This window comes from Engraulis encrasicolus, chromosome 12, assembly GCF_034702125.1.
Source record: "Engraulis encrasicolus isolate BLACKSEA-1 chromosome 12, IST_EnEncr_1.0, whole genome shotgun sequence".
Lineage (NCBI taxonomy): Eukaryota > Metazoa > Chordata > Actinopteri > Clupeiformes > Engraulidae > Engraulis > Engraulis encrasicolus.
In genome coordinates, this window is record NC_085868.1 from 24195696 (window position 1) to 24205805 (window position 10110).

Here is a 10110-nt window from a genome sequence, read left to right on the forward strand (position 1 = left end):
GTTAGGTTTAGGGTTAGGGTTAAGGTTAGGGTTAGAAACAAAAAACTAACATCAACAAGATAACTGGCTCCGTCATATGGCGGTGGTACCGATAGTCTGGCTAGTGGGAGCGAGATGAAATGGGAGCGTCCTGAGATGGGAGCGTCAATCTGGGAATCTTTGGCAAATGGAAGGGCATGTAGCTTAGCTGTCCATGGCTAGTTCTTTCGTAACAACACGAAACTGGGCCATTCCACAAGGTTTTCCGTGATTAACTTACAAGACATCTGCTGTCGACTTCCCCAAGGCAATTATTTGTCATACGGATAACATTTTAAGTTCGCAATAAGCTGTACTATCCAGAGATCTCTCCTTGACAGTTCATTCACTCAGTTGTACACATGTAATCAGGGCGCCGCCATGACAGTTTAAAACTTACGTCAGAAGGTCAATAAAGATGAAAGGAAAAATATAATTATTAAACCACTAAATGCAAATATTATTGGTATACAAAATATTTGAATGTGTGCATAATTAATATTCACAGTAAATTACACATGTTATCAGGACTTTATTCATCCTGAAAACATCGACAGGAATGGTACTAGCCCACCCATTACCCAAATTGGACCTGTAGTAGGACCTTTCGTTACCTAGCAGCGTGAATTGTTGCAGGAAGCATGGCAAGATTTGTTCTCGCAGGTAGATTTCGTCCAAAACAATTCACTTTGGCATATCCGCAGCAAGCGTTAAATGTACAATGACGAACACGGTATTCATGATGTCTAATCTTTAATTTATTAACAGCATGTTAGCTTGTTTTCTTTCCTTGTTTTTTTCAAAGGGAAGGCAGATTGCCCTCATTATGCCAAGGCAGAGCTTCTTGCAGACTCTCTTCATAGAAAACTGCCTGACTTTCGTATCCACAAAATATGTGTACACCCAACTGAATGGAATGTAAGTTGATAGTATCTGCATGCCTTTATTTGATTTCACATTAACCTAAACAAATCTGTAACATTACCATATAGTTTTTTAGAACTATCTATAGGCCTATATGCATCCTAGGTGAAAGTCTAACAATGTTATTATATTAGTCTATTAAATATGCATTGCCCTGTGGTGAAAGCAGCTCATTTTGTAATTCTAGAAATGGCTTGAAAACACTTGTGGCAGTAATGGCTGGAAACATGAACAATCTCCTTTGGTGTGGCGAGAACTTGTTGATAGAGGAGGGAAAGGGATGTTTCTGGGTGGTTACAGTGACTTCATGGAACACATACAGGTATGCATGTTTATGTATTTATTTAGCACAACTTTATTATTATTCCCCAACAACAACAACAACAGTAATGTTTTTTTTTCTTGCCACAAACACAGGGTTATTATGGCATTACTTCTGATGTGAAAACAGACTTGATGCTGGAGATTGCGGAAGAAAACCTCCAGACAAAGAATCTGTGTATGCAGGAGGAAGCACTGAGGCGCAGTCAATGTCCTCTACATGTTTGGATAAGTAGGTATGTGCCATGTGACGCACAGCAATCAACATATTTTTGGGTGGATTGAGGTGTATAAATTAAAGTAAAAGTAGAAGTACTCTTACAGACCAATCCCATGAGGTACAGTGGAATAACTAGTGTATAAAATATGAAAGTGCTTCTATGTACTGATGTTGAAATTACATCAGTAAGAGTAACTTACTTCTTTTACTTATACATTTCTGCTACTTGGAGTACTAAACATGGACTGTCACTGACCAGGCCTGTTGACATGTCATTCAGAGCGCAATCACAACCCTAATAACGATTAGGCTGCATCCTATTTCTCCCCATTTCCACTGTGTCCATAGTGAGGGACCCATCCTTACGCCGATCCAAGGAGAAGGTTGAAGGTTCACTCTCAAAAGTATTGGGAGGGACACACTGCACTTCCACATGCACCTGCAAAACCGAGTGTTAGGGGCAAACACGAGTAGAAGTGTTAGTAATGGGACAGAAAGAAGAGACACTGAGACGGAGAGAAATTAAAAATTAGATGCCCCTCTAATCTTTCACGTTTCCCTTCTGACCCTCAGCGCCCTGCACCCGACATGCTACTCTCTGATACCCCGACTCCTCAGCCCTGAAGTGTTCCCCAGTGACCCCCTCATCAGTCTCCATCTCCTGGACCCGGCGGGAGGGGACGAGGACCTGTACACACTGAGGCAGGAGGCTGAGGACCTGTCATCGCCCAAGCTGCACAGCATCACCATCCACAGTCACCTGGACGACTGCGTCTTCAAACAGGCCCGCATCATTATCTTCCTCGATGATTGGCAACATGGCGAGGAGGAGGAGGAGGAGGCGGCAGGAGAGGCGGTGGCGCACATGGATCAGGCGGCGTTGAGGAAAATGGCCGCACAGTACCGGCACTATGGGAAACTCATCAACTCGAGGGCAGACAAGTCTGTGCGCGTGATGGTTGCCGGGGACTCTTTCGTCAACCTGAAGTGTTCTCTGCTGCTGGAGAGCGCACCCTCTGTGGACTCCAGTCATTTTGTTGCTATGGGAACACAGCTGGAGTGCGAGGCAAGAGCGCAGATCGGCAAGAAGCTTGGCGTCAAGACAGCAGGTATTATCGCGTGGCATTGTTCAGTGGTCACTGTAACTTTCTGCACACAGTACATTAGATTTTATGATGAACACATATCCTAAGGACAGCTTAAAGTGATACTGTCCCATTTTTGGAAATAATCTTATTTTACACATCCCCTTGAGTTAAATAATAGGGTTTTACCGTTCCCCTGTACATTCAACAGTTCTCGGGGTATGGCAGTGCAAACTTTACCTAGATGCTAGCAGTTAACATTGAGTTCTATGAGACCAGCTTGCGGCTAACTGGTCTCATAGGACTCAATGTTAACTGTTAGCTTGGAGGTAAAATTTGCACTGCCATAACTAGAAAACGGTTGAAAGTACAGGAGAACGGTAAAACCTTATTATTTAACTCAAGGGGAGGTGTAAAATAAGATTATTTCCAAAAATGGGACAGTATCACTTTAAGCTTTGCACTTATAACCCTTTTGTTTTTATGTTTGTCTCCCCTTTACACGCACGCACGCACGCACGCACACACACACACACACACACACACATATATTTATTTATGTTTTAGGAGCAATAAACACAACATTTTACTCTCTCAAATTCCACTATATCATGAGATGTAATAAAGAGAATGTTGAATCTTGTAACTGAACTTAATCTTGCCAGTGGTATTATATTCCCTTTACTGTAGATGTAACTGATGTTTTCATTTGGGGAAACATCAGTGGCCATTTCTGCATGGACTTCCAGAGGACGAGGGTCTTTCGATACGAAGGTGCCATTTCTGGGCCTGCCAGCTTCTCTCTTCCACTTTTGGAAATGGCATATAACAGGTAAACATGGCAATACCACATTGTTTGAGGGAGATAGGTCGACTAATTGATTATTGCAGCGTTTTTTATTTGAATAGCTTTTTTGTGTTGTTTGATGATAGGACAGTACAGGAAGAGAATGGCAGAGAGAAATGGGGCAGGGTTGGGATATGATCCAGGCCAGACTCAAACCCGGGTGCACATGGGCTTGCAAGCCTATATGTGGTGGCGTGTCACAGTGCCCCCTATATGCCAGTATCTTTTGTCAGTCCATTATGGTGTTTAATCATTATATGCCTGATGAAGAACCAGGGTGATCGAAACATTGCTAAATTAAATAAAGTTCTTTTTTTCCAAAGCAAAGTAGAGATAAATCACTGTACACTGGTCTTCTTTGCTGGTAGTTTATTTCGGTTTAGGTTTAGTTTTTAATCATGCCAAGGTTTTCTTATGTTTGTCCATGCAGACAGACTTTTGAGGCTGACATTATGAGCTGTGTGGGTTTGCAACGTCCCACGGTGACCTCGAGGGCTAGAGGAGCCGCAGCCTTGTCAGCAACCAACGGGATATGCACCCTCCTGCAGGCCTGGGACAAGACCTGGACCTCTGGAGAAGTCTTCTCTCTGGGCGTGATGAGCAACGGTAAGTAAGGGACAATATCCTCATGCCATCCACCTTATTATCCTGCCCCCAGTAACTTAGCCCATCGCAACGTTTGTCAAGCTTCCACAGAATTCCTATAACCTAGGAACTCCCACACTGCCTTTAGTTCTACACAATCGTTTCGATCTGAAGTGTGATTAGGTCTGGTGTTAACCATGCAAGAATTCCTAGGGAGTACTCCAAAAACATGGTTAAATTAAGTACACTGTGCAGGAAATTGTCAAAAAAGGTACTGCAACTATGCTGCTCATTGAAACTGGGTTGCCTATTGTCAGATTTGATATTTTCATGAAAGTTTACAAAGTAATAAACTAATAGACAATGGAGACAATAAAAGACAATGGAGAAAATCCCCCTTTTCATGTATGAAAAGCGCAATTTTTCCAGTCAAAATGAATACTTAGAATTTGATGGTGGTGGTAAGTATTCATGAAAAAGGTAACATTAGTGAATGGGTAGCATGAATTCTGGAAATAAACAACTAAAAATCTTACACAGTGTACCTTTAAGTGATAAACCAGGCTAGGTTAATCTGTATGAAGTGGTAAATCTGTGAACAGGTAGCCCACACACAGCTGTCGTTTAGTTAAGAAAATAAGGACTCCAGAATAACCTGGATTGCTACAGTACTTAGCCTCTCTTTTTTTTAACAAACGCCACCTTGACCTCATCACAAGCCTCCCAACGCCCCCTTGACCTCATCATAAGCCTCCCAACGCCCCCTTGACCTCATCATAAGCCTATCAATGCCCCCCTTAGTATTCAAAAATATATATATAGACTAATGCACCTCAATGGCAACTAAGCAACGCCCCCTCTCAGCGGTATCCTTCTCAACGCCCCTTGGGGGGCTGTAGCGCCCCCATTGAGAAACACTACTTTAAATGGTGACACTACATATTGTATATAACCTCCTTATGGAATTATAATCAATGTAAAATGTAGTTATTCAAAGTGTCAGTGTGTGTGTGTGTGTGTGTGTGTGTGTGTGTGTGTGTGTGTGTGTTTAGGACAGTATAATGTTCCCAAAGGCCTGGTGTTCTCAATGCCTGTCGTCTTCAATTGTGGACAGTGGTCGATATTGCCTGATTTGGCCATATCTGATGAACTGGCGATAAAAATAGAAGACTCAATTAGTCAACTTAAAACAGTAAGTAGTATTTCTCGTGAGTAAAATCACAATGCTGTTATTGTATAATTGTGCTGAAAAAAATCTCAAATCAACATTCTGTTAAATGGCTATGTGGGTTAGGTCTAGGTATAGGTACTCTTTTTTTCCTCAAAATATTCTATTTATCTCCTCCTTTTTTCTTAGGAAAAAGCAAATGCTGGGAAATAAATTATGCTGCACAGGAAGGACATCAGAACTATTCAATGATTTTAATAAACAAAATGATCTGATTACAGTGAAATGACCTAATGTGTCCATTTGGTGTTAAACTACCTGCCACATGGCCATGACTATGGCTCAAACTACTAAGGCACCATGCTGTTATGTCCAAAGTTCAATTCAGGTCCGAGGTCATTTCCCCATACGTTCCCATCTCTCTCTCTCTCCCATTGCTTTCAACAATACAAGGATACAAGGATATTTATTGTCATGTGATGTGCATATGAATTCAAGAATTCATGAGCCATGAAAAGCCTTCCCTGCTCGGAGAGTCCCAAATATCTGTATTTTAAAAAAGTCTCCTCTCAAACGGCTCTGTCCAAAAAAAGCCCCAAAACTCAGAAAACAAGAAATGTTAGTAATAACACAGGCACAGCTGTGCTGTAAGTTGGTTGAAAAATGTTCTGTCTTACTTTTTCTATGGCCATTCGAGTCTAACCTGAATAGGAACCTCCAAACAAAACAGCACAATTACACGTGTTGCACAGTAGAAGTTTTGACTGTTGACATGTTTGCACTTCACATTGCTTACATTCCTTGTCCGACATTCCTATTGCCACAGGGGTTGGTTGTGAAATATTTTAAATGGTTCCTTTTGTTGTTTTGATCTTGGAGCACTCAGAAGAGCAAGAGGGGAGATACTGCATGCTCGGATGTTCTTCATAGACTCTGGCTCTACTTTACACATCACTACCAACAGACTAGTTGTCGACAAATGAAAAGGTAGAGGTATACTAGCCTGATTATCATCGAGCTAACCAACAGCATAACAATTAACATGTCCCAAACGGCATGGTTGACCCGTCTCCCTTGGTTTGCTAATGGTTGTTTGCTTCCATCCAAAGTGGGAGGAGTTCCCGATTTTTCAGGTGCTCAGAAACAATATTTGAATTGCTCCTGCCCTGACTAGAAGCAACCCTGAAGGTATTGTGTCACAAGGAGGGCACGACCTGGCTATTGGTATACCACACTCCACCTGCCTTTAGATTATGGACCATTTCACAGACCATACCCAGCGAGTACTCACTGGTCAGCAGAACTGTATGGGCCTTAGCCTCAGTAATGACTCGCTCCAGGGCTGTGTGTCAAGTCCTCTGTTGTGGAGAGAGATGGGGGGGAGGATCAGGAAATGACCTCGGGACAGAATGAAAACCGGATCTCCTAAAGTAGTGAGTGAGCACATTTGATTTTGTTTTGAGAGTCATCAGGACTCAATTGGGAATGAGATACGTGTTTAAAGAAGAGATTACCCTTGGACATGGTTCAGACGGCTAAGGCACTGTATTGCAATAGGGACCTGGGTTCAAATCTGGCCTGATCTGACGCCATTTCTGATCCTCCCCCATCTCTCTCTCTCTCTCCCACATTTTTGTCTGCATCTTTGCTTTCCTCACTCAAATTGCAGCATACAGCAAATTACAGTATACCCCCCCACCCCCCCAAAAAAGGAAAAGATTTTCCATTCGTTGGAAGTTTAAGTGCCTTTATAGTTCAAGAAGCAGTAAAAGCATGAGCAAACACATACATTTCTGTAGTACAGAACATGACAATTGAAAATTCTCTTTGAAAAACATAATTGTAGTTGTTTCAGTTCACTTTACATACAGATGTACATTTAGTAGTATAACATTCTCTTGAATATGAATATAAACCAAAAGTATCGCCCCCGTGTAAAATGTCCAAATTGGCAGTCTCAAGATCATCTGAGGAAGAAGTGACTGACAACCTTGTTCGTGAAGAATGGCATGTGCGTGTGAACACATGATCTTGAACTTTTTCTCTTCCCTGGCAAAAAAGGTGTAATCCAGGGTCAATGGATGGAGAGGATAGGATAAATGCTGAATGTGTTTGAATGGTTGTGTTCACCACAGCAGATCAAATCGAAAGACAAAAAAAATTAGATACAATTAGAAGGCAAACCAAAACACTCAGGAGAAAAATATGGGTAGTGAAAAATTCCTTTCAGATCAGTTGGTTTTAGGAATTAACAGAGGTATTTTCAGAAAAAAAACATGACTACGATTAAACATTACTAGGTGTGACTCAAAAGGCTTTCAGTTCTGTGAGCAAAAAATATCAAAAATACAGTGATGCACAATAAGTGCTTTTAAAAAAAAAAAAATCCAAATTTCATGCATAACACGGCTTTGAAGGGTCAGAACCTAATACAGGGAAAATAAAAATTAAGATGCACTTTGTTAGAGATGATGAATACTCAAGATGAATAGTTATAAAACTAACGCCAGGTGGCCTAATGCGTAATTTCACGTTTGTAATAGTTCCACATCCAGGGGCTAAAGGCAGTTCGTTATGTCCTCTAACCTTATGTCCGATCCCTGATTGTATCAAATGTTCTTTACAATTTTTAAGCCAGACCGATGCTCACGTCAGGAAAACATCATTGGGATAGGGTCAGAGGGTCAATGGTACTACACAACAATGTACATCTCTGTTGCAATTCTACTGTACAGGTTTTACTTTAGTTTGTTAAGATCATACTGCATTGATTTGCAACAACCCCAGAGTTGTACATTTCTTTTCAAGAGTACTCCAGGAGACACATACTACAACATTACGGGTCCCTTTCAATGTTGAACCTCCCATCCTTTCTCTTTGCTTGTGTCCTTGTGATGTCATTAACGATTAGACGTTTTATTCAACAATTCAACAAAACCCCAATTCAAAGATCTTCTCATTTGCAATCAGGATGTTGAGTCTGGAAAAGTCCCTCAATAGTTGTTGTGCCTATAGGCTGAGAGCAGGGAATATCTATGGTTTTCTCCATGGAGGCAGGGCATCAGCCAAGCACAAGTCCACTAGCAGAAGGACAGGGCGAGAGGTTAGACATTGAGAGGGCGCCTAAATGTATGTCTGTTTCCACGGTCCCTGTCACAAAATGGCTGGTTTCTCCAACAACTGGTTACCCAGATGTCAGAACCACATAGTGATTGGTCGGAAGTAAAATGTGCCCATCACTTTAAAGTAGTTAGGACCAATCACTGTGGTTTTCACATCTGGGTAGGCAGCTGTTGGGGGGTAACCAGACTTTAGTTCACACCCCTCACCTGCACGTTTTTGGCAGTCGATGGCGTTAAGAGGGATTGTCAGTCTTGTTACTCAACGCCACTGTTCACCATGCAAAATAAAATGAAGAGTTTGTACAAACTGTGCAAGTCTAGAGATTAATAATTACAGCCAAATATTGGTATCGCTTCCTGAAAAAAAAAAAAGGTTCGGAAGGGGTGTTTTTTTTTCTTTCCCTCAAAACACACTGACCTCACCTAACCTTTTTTTTTTTTTAAATAAAAACCTTCAAATCTACTGACCATAGGGATAAAACAAAATATATGTATGTATATTTTTTATATTCATATTTTTTCTGTAGATATTTATATTATTTTAGCTCTATTACAAAAAGATAACATCAAAAATGTTAACATGGTAACGCCAGGGATCTCCCATTACTATCTTCTTGGGTAACAATCACTCCTCATTCATTCATTCATTCATTCATTCATTCATTCATTCATTCATTCATCGTCTTTTTTTAAAATATATGTGTCTTGATCCTTAGGTCATAATTACATAAAGACATTAATAAAGCCCTTCTTTAACTTAGGACCATATCCCAAGGAACAACCGTCATGGTAACTTAAAATGGACCAGTTCAACGCCAACACACTTACAACCTAAAACAAATCAGGCCACATTCTTTCTTTCTTTCTTTTTTGTTGTTGTTGAAACAAACAAAATAGTTGGTCAGACAAGGCTGCAGAGATGGTTGTGTAGATTGAGGCAATCACTTACCATGATAGGCAGTCTGGATTCAGAAGCCATAATCCAGTGCCACGTATTCCAAATTGCACATATTCCTAGCCTGTCCCAGGTAGGGGTGAAAATAATAATCGAAATGTATCGATGCATCGATCCTACGGCCAACGATTTAATCGAATCGTATCGTAGGGTATTCTTAAGTATCGAAAATAATCGAATCACTGGCCCCTGTCCAATGCCCTTGCTCCATAGCAAAATAGAAGAGGAAAAGTAATTAGAAAAAATCGAATCGAAACAAATCGTATTGTGGGGAATTCTTAAGTATCGAAAGTAATCGAATCCCTGCTTTAAGAAATCGATATCATATCGTATCGTCATGGGGGATATGATTTACAGCCCTAGTCCCAGGATATTTGGAACATGTGGCACTGGATCATAACTTCTGAATCCAGGCTGGCCATCAGTGTGTATGTAGCAAAGGGGAGTAGAGTTGCCCCGCCGGGACTCAAACCCAGACCGTCTGTGGTACTAAACTGGGGCTCTGATCACTACACCAATGAGTTAGGCTTATATATTGGCGTGACAGTCAGAAGAACACACCCACAACCCTAGCGATGGTCACTCCATGACACTGCCTTCCACTTCGGGAAACGCACCTGCGTTTAACACGCTCATGGTGTCCCTCACTCATCTACCCATCATGCTCCTCCAATTCAGTGTGCCCCATCATCTATGCTTCACCCAGCACTTGAGTCCCTCACCTGTTATTACCAATCCTGGGGGTCCATTACATGGAATTACGGCTCACACACAATGGGTACGCTTCTGATGACCTCACGGTTGCCATCCCACTTCTGACACCATTTCCAGTGAAGGGGAGTGGAGTTGCCCTGCCTTCTGAGGT

General features: G+C 41.5%; 1 protein-coding gene across 2 annotated transcripts; it reads left to right on the forward strand.

Moving 5' to 3' along the window:
* Window positions 1–634: 634 nt before the first annotated feature.
* Window positions 635–5454, forward strand: mdh1b (malate dehydrogenase 1B, NAD (soluble)). Of its 2 annotated transcripts, XM_063212603.1 has the most exons (9): window positions 635–681; window positions 824–936; window positions 1130–1264; window positions 1360–1499; window positions 2057–2592; window positions 3259–3400; window positions 3846–4021; window positions 5053–5192; window positions 5358–5454. In XM_063212603.1, exons 1-9 carry the CDS (start codon window positions 660–662, stop codon window positions 5379–5381), a joined length of 1428 nt encoding a protein of 475 aa, XP_063068673.1. In that variant the 5' UTR covers window positions 635–659; the 3' UTR covers window positions 5382–5454. The 2 variants fall into 2 exon arrangements, with proteins under 2 accessions (XP_063068673.1, XP_063068674.1); XM_063212604.1 differs by lacking the exons at window positions 3846–4021; window positions 5053–5192; window positions 5358–5454 and adding an exon at window positions 3502–3617.
* Window positions 5455–10110: the final 4656 nt, after the last annotated feature.

Excerpts from the sequence above, each read along its gene's own strand:
- mdh1b (XM_063212603.1), top strand. The coding sequence starts at position 660 with ATGGCAAGATTTGTTCTCGCAG. Across the intron at positions 2,593-3,258 it reads GCTTGGCGTCAAGACAGCAG|ATGTAACTGATGTTTTCATT; the intron begins GTATTATCGCGT and ends CCTTTACTGTAG. Across the intron at positions 3,401-3,845 it reads TTGGAAATGGCATATAACAG|ACAGACTTTTGAGGCTGACA; the intron begins GTAAACATGGCA and ends TTGTCCATGCAG.